The sequence below is a fragment of the Gopherus flavomarginatus genome, chromosome 5 (assembly GCF_025201925.1).
Source record: "Gopherus flavomarginatus isolate rGopFla2 chromosome 5, rGopFla2.mat.asm, whole genome shotgun sequence".
In the NCBI taxonomy this organism is placed as follows: domain Eukaryota; kingdom Metazoa; phylum Chordata; order Testudines; family Testudinidae; genus Gopherus; species Gopherus flavomarginatus.
The window spans coordinates 155177283-155194361 of NC_066621.1; the positions used below are offsets into that span (position 1 = coordinate 155177283).

Sequence of the window (17079 nt, forward strand, 5' to 3'; positions counted from 1 at the left end):
GGTCCTGCTTTGAGCAGGGGGTTGGACTAGATGACCTCCTGAGGTCTCTTCCAACCCTAATCTTCTATGATTCTGTGATCTCACAACGCTTTTTTTCAGAAGATAGGTAAACCAATAAAATTTTTAGGAGCTGCTGCTTAGAAAATATCTGTGTGGAACAATCCTGCAAGTGTCTAACTTGTATGATTTGGAATGATGAAACAATGGTGCAGCCTTACACAAAATGGTAGGCATATTTGAAGATCTTTATGCATACAAAAATTACAACTAATAAATTAGAAAACCCAAATCTTTTATGGTTAAACTGAAATAGCAAAAGGAACTTACTAAGTTGCTATATGTTGTATTATAGGTGGCACAAGTAGCAATGCCTATAGTTAAGGTTGCATGATCCTTCCCATTATATAAGACCTTATTTTCGGTTGCTTATAATTTTTTGCAACTCTAACCATTTGGTTGAAATTTTAGGCAGGAATGTTCTGTGCTGAGTGTCTCTAGCTGACTTTTTTTTTTTTTTTTTAATTTCAGAAAAAAAAGTTCAACCATTTCTCAGATCAAAGTTAAGGAATAATATGTTTTGCCCTTGTTAAAGTTCTTACAGCCAATTTGTTGAGAATTTCTAGTGCCTCCATGGAACAGGGACTTGAAATTTTACACTTAAACTAAACTGATATTTCCTAAATTTGAGTGCCTGACTTTGCAATCTATTATCTTAATATAGATTTTAGGTGTAATGTTTTTTAAAAACTAGTAATGAAATTTGATGTAATTGAATCTCACTAAAAAGGTTTTTTGAAGGTAATTCTTCATTAGCATTAAACTTTTAATTGGCATTAATAACTTTGTCTCTTATGGCCATAATTTTTATCACCAGTGAAAGTTGAAATCATTGTATAAAATTCATTTTGTTCATTTTCTTGTTTTCCCTTGACAGATCCTAATTTTGTTCGCACTTTCCTTACTACCTACCGCTCCTTTTGTAAGCCACAGGAATTGCTGAGCTTGTTGATTGAAAGGTAAACAACAAACACTTATTTTGAAGACTCTAGGCTTTTTCAGTTTAGATTACTTGCTCCTTCTCTTCTGATGTTTGCAGTGCAATATGGCAGCATGTTTTGATCTGATTTAACCATCCCATATATAGGAAAACTTTATACATGTCATGAATTGTCTTGAAATAATATTTTTTTTTTAAAAGGAAGGGAGAGGAAGAAGAGGGAATGAAATTTTAACAAAGGCTTATTTTCTCCAAAATGTTAAATGTCATTGAAGTTAAATAGATGTTAACAGAAACAATATACACATGACTGTAGGCCATGTGAATACTAGAAAAATACAAATAATTGTAAGCTATATTTATACTAGAAAAGTACACTGTTTAAAATCAATGTAGCTAAATTGGTGCAAACCCCTAATGTGGACACCCTTAAAACAGTAACCAAGTGCAAGCCTGGGGGTGTCTCTACACAGCAGCTGGGAGGATGCTTCCCAACATGGGTAGACAGACACATGCTGCTCGAGCCAGCATGTTAAATGTAGCAGCAGGCCGCGGCTCTGTTAGCTGCCCGAGTATGCATCACCTGGGTTTGTACTCAGCTGGCTAGCCCAAGCTTTAACCAGTGCTCTGCTACTTTCAGTAGCAACTTTCTGAAGCTAAAAGTTACAGGCCCCGTTTTTTCTTTTGTATTAAAATTGTATTTAAATTGTAAATTACATTTCAGTGTTTTGTAGATGTCTTTGTTGTCTAAGCTTTAGACAAGGGGTCTCAAACATTGGCCGGCCCGCGGAGTTATTTCCTGTGGCCCACCATAGGCACCGACTCCACCGGCAGCCAAACTCCCCTTCCCCCACGCCTCCCCTTCTCTCCCCCTCCCCCGAGCATGCCGCATCCCAGCTCCTCCACTTACCTCCCAGCACTTCCCACTGCCAAACAGCTGTTTGACAGTGCTTAGGACTTTCCAGGAGGAAGAGGGTGGAGTGGGGATGCAGTGCACTTGGCGGAGGACCAGAGAAGAGGCGGGGATGGGGATTTGGGAAGGGATTGGAATAGGGGCGGGGAAGGAGTGGGAAGAGGTGGGTAAGGGGCAGGGCCTCATGGACTAGATGAGCAGTCTGAGGTATGAAGTTCAGCACATATGATTCTTTGCTGTGAGTAGTTGGGAAGAATGTTTGTTAAAAGTGGCAATGTATTTCGTATGAATAATTACTTTAAAAAGTTCCTGCCATTACAGCTGTGTTGATAGACTGTTAGTATAGATCATCATCAGTGTTACTGACCACATAAGGAATAGTTACAGGTGTTTATATTTTATTAAAACCTCTCTTCGCATTACAGTTTTTTAAAAAGTTAATACATTGACTTTTAATAACATACTATATTACTCTTCGTTTTTTTCATTTTTGACTATTCTTTTGTATCTTTGTGTGAAAAGGTTTCAGTGATGCGGCCCTAGGGCCAATGTACTAGTTCTCATGTGGCCCTTGTGGTGATTTGAGTTTGAGATTCCTGTTTTAGACCCTGATCCTGTAGATACTTAATGCACATTATTAAAATTAGGCATGTGCAGGGCTGGGTTAAGACCATCCAGGATCCTAGGCGCACCATGATGTGCGGCCACCATGGCTTCACCTCAACAACTCACCCATCTTGGAGTGCCAGAGGCAGGAAGCATTGTTCTTCTGCCAAAGAGAGGCACTGATCCTGTCCTGCTATCCCCTTCTTTCCCCTATAAGCAACAGCAGAATTTCCTTTCTTTCATGGAGAGGCCAGGGTGGTAACAGGGGCAGGCCAGTACTTAATCCAGTGGTCTGGGCCTACTGCATTTTTTTCCATCTGCCATACATAGTCCTCTGCTAGAATGGTAAGAGTGGATCTTGGCATTAACATCTGTGTAGATGTCACACCTTTCAAAACTGTTCTTTCAGATTGTTTGCAGACATCACTGCATAGATTATACTTGGGTCACCTTTTCAAGCTTCTCTTTGCCTGCAGCTATATAGACTAAAAACTTGCATGATTAAAAAAAAAAAAAAAAATGAAAGCGGATATATACTGCCCTCTGTTGTGTGACTGTGCGAAATGGGGCCCTAGGCACAGGTCTGTTCCTCAGTCTAGCCCTGAGCATGTGCCTGAGTGCTTGCACAACTGATTGAAATCCTTAGATTTGTTCAAACCACAGGTTCAAATCCTGGCAGAGTTGACTGAGCCCTTCAACTTTACAAAAAGAGTAAAATAAGTTCAAAATGCAGATTACTGGTGGGGGGGTTTCTGGGGACTTAAAAAAAAAGTTACTATATATTCTGCCTGGACATTAAGGAATCTGTGTTAGTTTTCATACGACGGAATATCTGACACAACCTCCTTGACACAACCGTTCTTCCACCCTCATTGTGTGCTGTGCTCTGGTTGCTTACCTCTGTCCCAGTGGTGAAGCTGTGTCTGTGAAGCTTTATTGGGATCCTTTGAAATGAAAGATGCTACATCAATTTCACTGTACAACACATAGCACAATGGGTTCTGGTCCATGACTGAGGGCTCCTAGGTGCTGAGGGAATACAAATAATTAATAATAGTGCTGGCAGTACAGTGGTTATGCCTGAAACGGCGCTGCCATTATAAACACTTATTTTCAGCCACAATTTTAAACTGAAACTTCATGCCTGTTTGCGCTGAGATGACATTTTTGAAAGTTTGATCCATTTGGCTATTTTTGAAGTATGTTGCCTGTCTTCTGAGGCACAAGAATTAAAAATAAAGATGGTAAAAAACAAGGCATGTGCTTGTATCCTCCTCCTCCTCCCTTTCTTTTTGCCTTTTTAATATAAACTTTTTTGGATCCTGGGCCAATGTGTTTGTAGTACGATAATGGTCCCATCCTGACCAAGGCCTTTGGGCATTACCCAGCTATCAAACAGCGATGATAAAAATTTTGTTATGAACTGTATAGTCCCATAAACATACGCAGTGATTTTAAAGCTATATAGAGGATATGATCCCTACCAAAAGGAGCTTGCAGTCTAACACGAGGTATAGAACTTCTCAGGTAACACAGAGTGCAGAGAAATCAGTAGGGTGACTATAATTTAAGCGGGATTCATGGATGAAATGGGTTTATTTGGTTGGCAAGAAATGAGCAGTTAAAATGAATTATACAGCTTGACAAGACGAAAAGGAAATAGTGGAGAGGGGGAGGCAAAGAGATTAACTGAGATGTAGACATGGGTTGTATTATGTAGGACCTTGAAGATAAAGATCTTTAATTTGGTGGCTAGTGTCAGGACACAAATGAAGGCTAATGAAATTATAAGCTTTTAAAAGAGCAGTACTTCATTCCTTAACTTTTCATCAATGTACCAAAGGTGTGGATTTTCAGATAGTCTTGAAGTAAATCAAACCTGGAATTAGAGCAGCATATACCCACCCACTCATGCGTTGCTGGGGAGTTTTCAGTTTACTTAAACCATTTTAATTATGTTTTTACTTAATTGGTTTTATATAAAAAGGTTTCGTCAATAATCAGTTCTGTGTTTTTGTTCATAGGTTTGAAATCCCAGAGCCTGAGCCTACTGAAGCAGATAGGTTGGCAATAGAGAAAGGAGAGCAGCCGATCAGCGCAGACCTGAAAAGATTTCGCAAGGAATATGTCCAGCCAGTACAACTCAGGTTTGGGTGCCTTTATATTTCCTGCATCAGATCCAAATTTTAGTTCACTTTGTGTATCCTGTTTATGAAGACACAACTTACTGTGAAGACTGACTACAAGTGTTAAGTTGTTAGTGTGGCCAAGCTATGGACAATGATAATCCAAAGACGTTATGATTAGTCATTTAGAATTCTGTTGGTTGTTACAATCATATGTCTGTTCCATGCTGCTCAGAACTGAAAACTGAACACCCTACAAAAAAAGCCTGTTGCTCATTCCGTTAAAATGGGTACAGGTGAGGTATGTGCAATTAAAATTACTCCTCTTATATTGAATGACTGTTTTAATAGGTTATAGCCACAAAGGTAGCCTAAGCTGTTAACCCTCTTTCTTTTTTCTCTTCAGTTCCATTGCTTTTTTCACTCCCTGTTTCAGCCCAGTTGATGTATTTGTACACAGGTAGCTTCTCATAGCTGTGCAGTTTTCTCTGCAGCACTATTGATCACCATAACTGGTCTGAGAAGAATTGGTTTCCCTCTGAAGTCTGATCTGTAGAAATGTTTACAATAGTACTTCAGAGAGAAATTGCTGTTTCTCCATTAGTAACTCCAGTCACTCAAGAGCTGTGGAGTCAGCCAGGCTATTTAACAATAATAAATTGAATTGGGAGCTACTTTAAGGCTCTTAATTCAGCCTTTTAAGGTTAACACTTTAAAGAACTAAAGCCGCATTTAAGATAATCCTGTTGGTGAATGCCTTGTTTTCATCTTGTCCCTCTGGTAGTAAGCAGACTACCAATGTACACCCTGATTAGGCATAGTGCTTTTAGAGTGTGGATCCCTAACTTTGTTTGCTATTAAAATAACCTTTTTACATTTGTTTTTCAAGAGTTCATGCGATGTATTTTTCTACTTTGATAAACTATTTGTAATACAAAAAAGAAATAGAGTGGGAAATTTATAAACAGTTTCTTGCTACTAACTTCTATAAAAGAATTTTTGTGACTTGTTGCCTCCTTTTATGGCTTGATGAACTGTTTGGAGCCTGTGTCTCTCGTCCTTTTTTATGAGCCCAGATTTCTATCTGTTCAGTAGGTCTGGCTGAAATCCAGTTTTTATTGAAAGATTTTCTGGTGCTCTTTCTTTCAGCATCAGAGGGGTAGCCGTGTTAGTCTGGACCTGTAAAAGCAGCAAAGAGTCCTGTGGCACCTTATAGACTAACAGACGTTTTGGAGCATGAGCTTTCGTGGGTGAATACCCACTTCGTCAGATGCATGTAGTGGAAATTTCCAGGGGCAGGCATATATATGCAGGCAAGCTAGAGATAATGAGGTAGTTCAATCAGGGAGGATGAGGCCCTGTTCTAGCAGTTGAGGTGTGAAAACCAAGGGAGGAGAAACTGGTTCTGTAATTGGCAAGCCATTCACAGTCTTTGTTTAATCCTGAGCTGATGGTGTCAAATTTGCAGATGAACTGAAGCTCAGCAGTTTCTCTTTGAAGTCTGGTCCTGAAGTTTTTTTGCTGCAGGATGGCCACCTTAAGGTCTGCTATAGTGTGGCCAGGGAGGTTGAAGTGTTCTCCTACAGGTTTTTGTATATTGCCATTCCTAATATCTGATTTGTGTCCGTTTATCCTTTTCCGTAGCGACTGTCCAGTTTGGCCGATGTACATAGCAGAGGGGCATTGCTGGCATATGATGGCGTATATTACATTGGTGGACGAGCAGGTGAATGAACCGGTGATGGTGTGGCTGATCTGGTTAGGTCCTGTGATGGTGTCGCTGGTGTTGATATGTGGGCAGAGTTGGCATCGAGGTTTGTTGCATGGATTGGTTCCTGAGCTAGAGTTACTATGGTGCGGTGTGCAGTTACTGGTGAGGATATGTTTCAGGTTGGCAGGTTGCCTGTGGGCGAGGACTGGCCTGCCACCCAAGACCTGTGAAAGTGTGGGATCATTGTCCAGGATGGGTTGTAGGTCCCTGATGATGCGTTGGAGGGGTTTTAGCTGGGGACTGTATGTGATGGCCAGTGGAGTCCTGTTGGTTTCTTTCTTGGGTTTGTCTTGCAGTAGGAGGCTTCTGGGTACACGTCTGGCTCTGTTGATCTGTTTCCTTATTTCCTCATGCGAGTATTGTAGTTTTGAGAATGCTTGGTTGAGATTTTGTAGGTGTTGGTCTCTGTCTGAGGGGTTAGAGCAGATGCGGTTGTACCTTAGTGCTTGGCTGTAGACAATGGATCGTGTGATGTGCCCGGGATGGAAGCTGGAGGCATGAAGGTAGGCATAGCGGTCGGTAGGTTTTCGGTATAGGGTGGTGGTAATGTGACCATCACTTATTTGCACCGTGGTGTCTAGGAAGTGGACCTCCCGTGTAGATTGGTCCAGGCTGAGGTTGATGGTGGGGTGGAAGCTGTTGAAATCACAGTGGAATTTTTCCAGAGACTCCTTCCCTTGGGTCCAGATGATGATGATGTCATCAATGTAGTGTAGGCAGAGAAGGGGCGTGAGTGGACGAGAGCTGAGGAAGCGTTGTTCCAGGTCGGCCATAAAAATATTGGCATACTGTGGGGCCAAGAAACTGCAACATCTACTCAGGACACTCCCTATACTAACACCGGAACAAATCAACATACCCTTAGAGCCCCGACCAGGGTTATTCTATCTACTACCCAAGATCTACAAACCCGGAAATCCTGGACGCCCCATCATCTCGGGCATTGGCACTCTCACTGAAGGACTGTCTGGATATGTGGACTCTCTACTCAGACCCTATGCCACCAGCACTCCCAGCTATCTCCATGACACCACTGATTTCCTGAGGAAACTACAGTGCATTGGTGAGCTTCCAGAAAACACCATCCTAGCCACCATGGATGTAGAGGCTCTCTAAACAAACATGCCACACACAGATGGAGTACAAGCTGTCAGGAACAGTATCCCTGATGATGCTACAGCACAACTGGCTGCTGAGCTCTGTGCCTTTATCCTCACATGCAACTATTTCAAATTTGATGACAATATATATCTCCAGGTAAGTGGCACAGCTATGGGCACCCGCATGGCCACACATATGCCAATATTTTTATGGCCGACCTGGAACAACGCTTCCTCAGCTCTCGTCCACTCACGCCCCTTCTCTGCCTACACTACATTGATGACATCTTCATCATCTGGACCCAAGGGAAGGAGTCTCTGGAAAAATTCCACTGTGATTTCAACAGCTTCCACCCCACTATCAACCTCAGCCTGGACCAATCTACACAGGAGGTCCACTTCCTGGACACCACGGTGCAAATAAGTGATGGTCACATTACCACCACCCTATACCGAAAACCTACCGACCGCTATGCCTACCTTCATGCCTCCAGCTTCCATCCCGGGCACATCACACGATCCATTGTCTACAGCCAAGCACTGAGGTACAACCGCATCTGCTCTAACCCCTCAGACAGAGACCAACACCTACAAAATCTCAACCAAGCATTCTCAAAACTACAATACCCGCATGAGGAAATAAGGAAACAGGTCAACAGAGCCAGACGTGTACCCAGAAGCCTCCTACTGCAAGACAAACCCAAGAAAGAAACCAACAGGACTCCACTGGCCATCACATACAGTCCCCAGCTAAAACCCCTCCAACGCATCATCAGGGACCTACAACCCATCCTGGACAATGATCCCACACCTTCACAGGTCTTGGGTGGCAGGCCAGTCCTCGCCCACAGGCAACCTGCCAACCTGAAACATATTCTCACCAGTAACTGCACACCGCACCATAGTAACTCTAGCTCAGGAACCAATCCATGCAACAAACCTCGATGCCAACTCTGCCCACATATCTACACCAGCGACACCATCACAGGACCTAACCAGATCAGCCACACCATCACCGGTTCATTCACCTGCTCGTCCACCAATGTAATATACGCCATCATATGCCAGCAATGCCCCTCTGCTATGTACATCGGCCAAACTGGACAGTCGCTACGGAAAAGGATAAACGGACACAAATCAGATATTAGGAATGGCAATATACAAAAACCTGTAGGAGAACACTTCAACCTCCCTGGCCACACTATAGCAGACCTTAAGGTGGCCATCCTGCAGCAAAAAAACTTCAGGACCAGACTTCAAAGAGAAACTGCTGAGCTTCAGTTCATCTGCAAATTTGACACCATCAGCTCAGGATTAAACAAAGACTGTGAATGGCTTGCCAATTACAGAACCAGTTTCTCCTCCCTTGGTTTTCACACCTCAACTGCTAGAACAGGGCCTCATCCTCCCTAATTGACCTACTTCATTATCTCTAGCTTGCCTGCATATATATGCCTGCCCCTGGAAATTTCCACTACATGCATCTGATGAAGTGGGTATTCACCCACGAAAGCTCATGCTCCAAAACGTCTGTTAGTCTATAAGGTGCCACAGAACTCTTTGCTGCTTTTATCTTTCAGCAGTACGTAGTTGCCTGAATGACTACTTTTGGCTGCTTCTTATACAAGCTACATTGGGGACATGAAATACTCTTAAACTAGTGGTTTTTTAACAAAAAGTGATCCAAGGGCCCTAAACTGCCACAGAAACAGCATTTAGGCTTTGTGGGAAGGGGCAGTTTAAAACTGTCATTTACTTCACACTCTCTTGTGGCTTATTGTTAAAATGTTGTTCTTGGGAGAAATTAGAATTGTCTGTGGCTTCTAATAGCTTGTGTATTTTCTATATGCAAACTGATAATGGCTGGAATCAGCTGAAGTATTTTTGTTGACAAAGTGTACATGAAACTCTTAAATGGAGGTAAGTTGATTGTGGTGGAGGATACCCAGCTATGGAAGCTGCTTTTTCTGGTCCCTTAGCAGCGCTTGAGTTTATTGACTTTCAGAGCATGGTGCAAAGTATATCTTGAATCTAGGCCACTACAAGTTATGGTCTTATGGGGTGGTATGGAGAGAGATTTGTTTGTGGGGGTTGATTTGGACAGTTTTAATTTGTCATGCATCTAGATAACAAGGCAGTAGGCCCAAATGAATCTAATAAAGTTTGAGGCATCAGCTCAAGGGGGTTTTTTTGCCTGGAGGAGAAGAGAGAAAAGCCAAGTTTCTCATCTTAAGAGTTCAAAGGACAATTGTAATCGTACTTTGGTTCTAAAGGTTAATTTGACGCTTAATGTTTAAGAAAGTAGAGAGAAGGCAGGTGAAAACTTGTATTTCCTGATCTTAAGAGAAAAAAGTGGATCTTGTACTGTTCCTTTCATGTGAATAAAAGAATATAAAAAAGTCTAAGATTATTATTATTATTATTACAACATTGACTTTTGATATATCAGCTTTTAAAATGAAAAATGTAAATAGGAAAGAGACACAATTAGAAAACCTTTGCCTTTTTATAAATGGTAAATGTTAACTAACTTTTTCGCTTGAGAAATTTGCTAATGATATAAGAATGTTGGATTTTACTTTATTCTTTTGTTATGCAGAACTGCCAACTGTAGTCAGTAACGTATCATTTAAATCAGTTTCTGTACCAAATGACTGGAGGATGGCTAATGTGTTGCCAATTTTTAAAAAGGCCTCCAGAGGTGACTCCGGCAATTAGAGACCAGTAAGCCTGACTTGAATACCAGGCAAACTGATTGAAACTATAGTAAAGAACAAAATTTTCAGACACAGAGATGAACATAATTTGTTGGGGAATAGTCAACATAGATTTTGTAAAGAGAAATCATGCCTCACCAATCTACTAGAATTCACTGAGGGGGGTCAGCAAGCATGTGGACAAGGGGGATCCAGTGGATATAATGTATTTAGATTTTCAGAAAGCCTTTGACAGGGTCCCTCACCATAGCCTATTAAGCAAAGTAAGCAGTCATGGGATAAAAGGGAAGGTCCTTCCATGGATTGGTAAGTGGTTAAAAGAAAGAGAGGTAAATAGTGATGTCCCCCAGGGGTTTGCACTGGGTCTAGTCCTATTTAACATATTCATCAATGTTCTGGAAAAAGGGATAAAGAGTGAGGTAGCAAAATTTGCAGATGATACAAAAATACTCAAGATAGTTAAGTCCCAAGCAGACTGTGAAGAGCTATAAAAGGATCTCTCAAAACTGGGTGACTGGGCAACAAAATGGCAGATGAAATTCAGTGTTGATAAATGCAGAGTAATGCACCTTGAAAAACATAATCCCAACTATACATATAAAATGATGGGGTCTAAATGAGCGGTTACCACTCAAGAAAGAGATCTTGGAGTTATTGTGGATAGCTCTCTGAAAACATCCACTCAATGCGCAGTGACAGTCAAAAAAGGGAACAGAATGTTGGGCATCATTAAGAAAGGGATACATAAGAAGACAGAAAATATATTGCTTCTGTATAAATCCATAGTATGCCCACATCTTGAATAGTGCCTGCAGATGTGGTCACCCCACCTCAAAAAAGATATATTGGAATTGGAAAAGGGCAGCAAAAATTATTAGGAGTATGGAGCATATGCCGTATGAGGAGAGATTAATAAGACTGGGACTTTTCAGCTTGGAAAAAAGACACCTAAGGGAGGATATGATAGAAGTCTATAAAATCATGACTGGTGTGGAGAAAGTAAATAAGGAAGCATTATTTACTCCTCCTCATAACACAAGAACTAGGGGGTCACCAAATGAAATTAATAGGCAGCAGGTTTAAAACAAACAAAGGGAAGTATTTTTTCACACAACATACAGTCAACCTGTGGAACTCCATGCCAGAGGATGTTGTGAAGGCCAAGACTATAACAAGGTTCAAAAAAGAACTAGATAAGTTCATGGAGGACAGGTCCATCAATGGCTATTAGCCAGGATGGGCAGAGATGGTGTCCCTAGCCTCTGTTTGCCAGAAGCTGGGAATGGGCAACAGGGTATGGATCACTTAATGATTACCTGTTCTGTTCATTCCCTCTGGGGCACCTAGCATTGTCCACTGTCAGAAGACAGGATACTGGGATAGATGGACCTTTGGTCTGATGCAGTATGGCTGTTCTTATATTCTTATGGTTTACAGTTTTGGGTACAATCTTCCATTAATCTCTCCTCTTTTTTAAAAAAAAACTGACTATTAAAGCTGCAAAGTTATGTTCTTAAAATTCCAGGATTATCAAAGTTAAGTTTCCATACTCAGTTGTGACTCCAAACTATTGTACATATGCATTGTGATGGTCCTTAATTACATGATTGCCTACTGTAACTTCTGCAGAACCTGTGCTTCAGCAGTGTGCAGGTTGGCTGGACTTGAGGGTTCATAAAAATGTAAAAAATTTTTTTTCCTCCCTCTCCTTCCCCCTTATTTTTCAGGATATTAAATGTTTTTCGACACTGGGTAGAACATCATTTTTATGATTTTGAAAGAGATCTGGAGTTGCTTGATAAACTGGAGACATTTATTTCAAGTGTAAGAGGTACGGTAACTGTTACAATCGATTTTGTTCTTTTTACTTTCTAATACATTCTGGGGATCTATTCCTGCTAGCTCTTACACACGAGTAACTTTACTCACGTGAGCAGTTCTTTTTACCTGTGTAAGTATTCCAGTTGAAGTCAAATCTCGATGCATACACATTGCAAGATTAAGTCCGAAACCTAAATAATATCAGACATTACTTTGTTGTTTTATCAAAGCTTATTTAGCAGTAAATATTGTCATTGTCTGAAACCAGTATGGTCTCTCTAGAATGCAAAACATCTTTAGGTTTGGAAGAATTAGTTTTTTTTATCAGCAAATATAAATTTCCTCGGACACACAAACCAACAAAAAAATATTTCCATTGATGATCATCAAAATTTACAGATAGGCAAGAAAAATGTTGCTTGAGATTATATTAGAGTTTGATTTAAGTGTATTTACTTTATATAGACTCATAGACCTAAGGTCAGCAGTGACCATTATGATCATCTAGTCTGACCTGCACAATGCAGGCCACAGAATCTCATCCACCTACTCCTGTAACAAACCCCTAACCTATGTCTGAGTTATTGAAGTCCTCAAATTATGGTTTAAAGACCTCAAGGTACAGAGAATCCTCCAGCAAGTGACCCGTGCCCCACGCTGCAGAGGAAAGCAAAAAACCTCCAGGGCCTCTGCCAATCTTCCCTTGAGGAAAATTCCTTCCCGACCCCAAATATGGCGATCAGTTAAACCCTGAGTATGTGGGCAAGTCTCACCAGCCAGCACCCAAGAAGTAGTGGTAACTTAGATCCCACCCCATCTAACATCCCATTACAGACCATTGGGCATATTTACCTGCTAATAATCAAAGATGAATTAATTGCCAAAATTAGGCTATCCCATCATACCATCCCCTCCATAAACTTATCAAGCTTAGTCTTATAGACTCAGAGACTCTAGGACTTGAAGGGACCTCGAGAGGTCATCAAGTCCAGTCCCCTGCCCTCATGGCAGGACCAAATACCGTCTAGACCCTCCCTGATAAACATTTATCTAACCTACTCTTAAATATCTCCAGAGATGGAGATTCCACAACCTCCCTAGGCAATTTATTCCAGTGTTTAACTACCCTGACAGTTAGGAACTTTTTCCTAATGTCCAACCTAAATCTCCCTTGCTGCAGTTTAAGCCCATTGCTTCTTGTTCTATCGTTAAAGGCTAAGGTGAACAAGTTTTCTCCCTCCTCCTGGTGACACCCTTTTAAATACCTGAAAACTGCTATCATGTCCCCTCTCAGTCTTCTCTTTTCCAAACTAAATAAACCCGATTCTTTCAGCCTTCCTTCCTTCTTGAAGCCAGATATGTCTTTTGCCCCCACTACTCCCCTTGGAAGGCTGTTCCAGAACTTCACTTTGACATGATATCGACAGTTTGTGTTTTAATGGTTATAAAACAAACTCTTTGAATCTGTGTCTACTGTGATCACTTGTCTGACTCCCCCATAATTTCCTGAAACTGTAAACATTTGAATTGATAAAAATCGGAAAAATAATCAACACCCAGAATTTTGCACAGTGGTGATAATTTAAATAAAAAAAAGTGTAAAAAAAATAAACCAGTATAATCTAAATATTTTTAATTGAATTCTGCCTCTTCCCAATTTTAAGTCCCTAGAGAAAATTTTTCCTCAGTGAGAAGAAAAATTTCTTCCCTGCAGGAACACTGATCCCTTCCCATTTTACCATCCTTGTCGTGAAGACCCTGCACAACCATTACTCTTCCAGAAGAGGAGAGCTGAACAATAAAAACCTTTTAGCTTCAATTACTGTTACTTCCTTAGGTCTTGTAGTTAAGGTTGCAAGTCTGTCACTAAGGTCATGGATGCCATGACTTTCTGGGAACTCCATGACTTCTGCAGCAGCCGATGTGACTGGGCCAGGGGCTGCCTGAGCAGTTCAGGCAGCCTCTGGGACAGCCGCACTGGCTGCTGCTGGGGCAGTCTCGGTTCACCATGCCTCCCTGCAGCAGCAGAAGTTTGGCTGTGGAAGGGTGCTCAGGGCTGGGGAAGGGGGTTGAGGCACGGGAGCGGGTGAGGACTCCAGCTAGTGCTAACCTTGAGGGACTCCCCGGAAGTGGTGACATCCCTCCCTTGACTCTTAGGTGGAGGTGTGGCCAGGCGGCTCCGTGTGCTGCCTCCGCTCACAGGCTTTGCCCCCACAGCACTCATTGGCCGTGGTTCCTGGCCAACTGGAGCTGCAGAACCACAGCTCGAGGCAGAGGCAGCATGTAGAGCCCCTGGCTGTGCTTCCACCTAGAAGCTGAGGGACATGTCTCCGCACAGAGCCAGGTAGGGAGCCTGCCAGCCCCGTCAAACACATACACCCCAGCAGCAGTGGGGGTCCCAGGCTGCGCGCCACCAACCTCCTCTCTCCCCACCCCTGGGCCGCCCTCCCACCCCCCAGAATGCCCAAGATTTAGTCAGGGGTATATAGTACAAGTCATGGACAGGTCATGAGCTGTGAATTTTTCTTTACTGCCCATGACCTGTCCATGACTTACTAAAAATACCCGTGACTAAAATATAACCTTACTTATAGTTGAACAGTGTGATAACATTCCCTAAAGCAGTGGCCTTCAACCTTTCCAGACTATTGTACCTCTTTCAGGAGTCTGATTTGTCTTGTGTACCCCCAAGTTTCACTTCATTTAAAAACTACTTGCTTACAAAATCAGACATGAAAATACAAAAGTGTCACAGCACACTAGTACTGAACAATTGCTTACTTTCTCATTGTTACCATATATTTAGGAAATAAATTGATTGAAATATAAATGTTGTATTTACATTTCAGTATATCGTATATAGAGCAGTATAAACAAGTATGAAATTTGTATGAAATTTTAGTTTGTACTAGGGCTGTCAAGCATTTAAAAAAATAATCGCAATTAATTGCATGATTAACTGCTCTGTTAAACAATAATAGAATACCATTTATTTAAATAGTTTTGGATTTTTTTACATTTTCAAACATATTGATTCACTTACAATACAGATCCAAAGTGTACAGGGCTCACTTTATATTTTTTATTACAAATATTTTCACTGTAAAAAACCAAGAAATAGTATTTTTTTTAATTCACCTAATACAAGTACAGTAGTGCAATCTCTTTATCATTAAAGATGAACTTACAAATGTAGAACTATGTACCAAAAACCCTGCATTCAAAAATAAAACAATGTAAAACTTTAGAGCCTATAAGTCCACTCAGTCCTACTTCTTGTTCAGCCAATCGCTGAGACTAACAAGTTTGTTTACATCTGCAGGAGATAATGCTGCCCGCTTCTTGTTTACAATGTCACCTGAAAGTGAGAACAGGCATTCGCATGGCACTATTGTAACCAGCGTCGCAAGATGTTTTCGTGCCAAATGCACTAAAGATTCATCTGTCCCCTCATACTTCAACCACCATTCAAAAGGACATGCATCCATGCTGATGATGGGTTCTGCTCCCTAACAATCCAAAGCAGTGCGTACCAAGTCATGTTCATTTTCATCATCTGAGTCAGTCAGATGCCACCAGCCGAAGGTTGATTTTCTTTTTTGGTGGTTCAGATTCTGTAATTTTCGCATCAGAATGTTGCTCTTTTAAGACCTCTGAAAGCATTCTCCACACCGTGTCCCTCTCAGATTTTGGAAGACACTTCAGATTCTTAAACCTTGGGTTGAGTGCTGTAGCCACCTTTAGAAATCTCACACTGGTACCTGCTTTGTGTTTTGTCAAATCTGCCATGAAAGTGTTCTTAAAATGAACATGTGCTGGGTCATCATCCAAGACTGCTATAGTGTGAAATACATGGCAGAATGCAGGTAAAACAGAGTAGGAGACATACAATTCTCCCCTAAGGAGTTCAGTCACAAATTTAATTAATGCATTTTTTTTTTAAACAAGCATCATCAGCATGGAAGCATGTCCTCTGGAATGGTGGCCGAAGCATAAAGGGGCATACGAATGTTTAGCATATCTGGCATGTAAAGACCTTGTAATGCTGGCTACAAAAGTGCCATGCGAATGTCTGTTCTCACTTTCAGGTGACATTCTAAATAAGAAGTGGGCAGTATTATCTCCTGTAAATGTAAACAAACTTGTTTGAGTGATTGGCTGAACAACATGTAGTACTGAGTGGACCTGTGGGCTCTAAAGTTTTACATTGTTTTGTTATTGAGTGCAGTTATATAACAAAAAAATCTGCATTTGTAAGTTGCACTTTCACGATAAAGAGATTGCACTATGCTACTTGTATGAGATGAATTGAAAAATACTATTTCTTTTGTTAGCCAGTTTTACAGTGTAAATATTTGTAATAAAATAACAATATATAGTGAGCATTGTCTACTTTGTATACTGTGTTGTAATAGAAATCAATATATTTGAAAAGGTAGAAAAGCATGCAAAAATACTTAATAAATTTCAATTGCTATTCTGTTGTTTACCAGTGCAATTAAAACTGCCATTAATCGCTTTTAATTTTTTTGAGTTAATCGTGTGAGTTAACTGCAGTTAATCAACAGCCCTAGTTTGTACTGACTTTTCTAGTGCTTTTTATGTAACCTGTTGTAAAACTAGGCAAATATCTAGATGAGTTGAAGTATCCCCTGGAAGACCTCTGCAAACCCCCAGGTTTATGTGTACCCATGGTTGAGAACCACTGCCCTAAAGACATGAGCAAACTCCCTTTGCAGTCCACTTGGAGAGTAACATTGATGTCAACTGAATCTAGATGACTCTTTGGCAATGCTGGATGTCACTTTTAGGTTACCAAATTAACCATCCTGTAGTACAATTTTGAGTTACAAATTTAAAAAACAGTTGTTGATCCCCTGTTGGATTGACAGTCACTGTATAAGATTTTCCTGATTAAATACAGACTACTTTTGACCAGTTTCTTGAAAGGATTTTGGTTTGAAATCCCTGGTCTAAAGACTCACTGTGTGTTTAATAAATGTACAGTACATAAAAATCTTAGTGTTC

The 17079-nt window shown here is 41.0% G+C and overlaps 1 protein-coding gene across 1 annotated transcript in view; it reads left to right on the plus strand.

Annotated features, from left to right (window-relative positions):
- The window catches only part of SOS2 (SOS Ras/Rho guanine nucleotide exchange factor 2), a 96099-nt gene that overhangs the window by 60299 nt on the left and 18721 nt on the right, over positions 1-17079 (plus strand). The window contains exons 11-13 of the mRNA XM_050954592.1: positions 935-1016; positions 4541-4663; positions 11958-12061. Of these exons, the coding sequence (XP_050810549.1) occupies positions 935-1016; positions 4541-4663; positions 11958-12061 (309 nt within the window). The remainder of the gene's footprint in view (positions 1-934; positions 1017-4540; positions 4664-11957; positions 12062-17079) is intronic.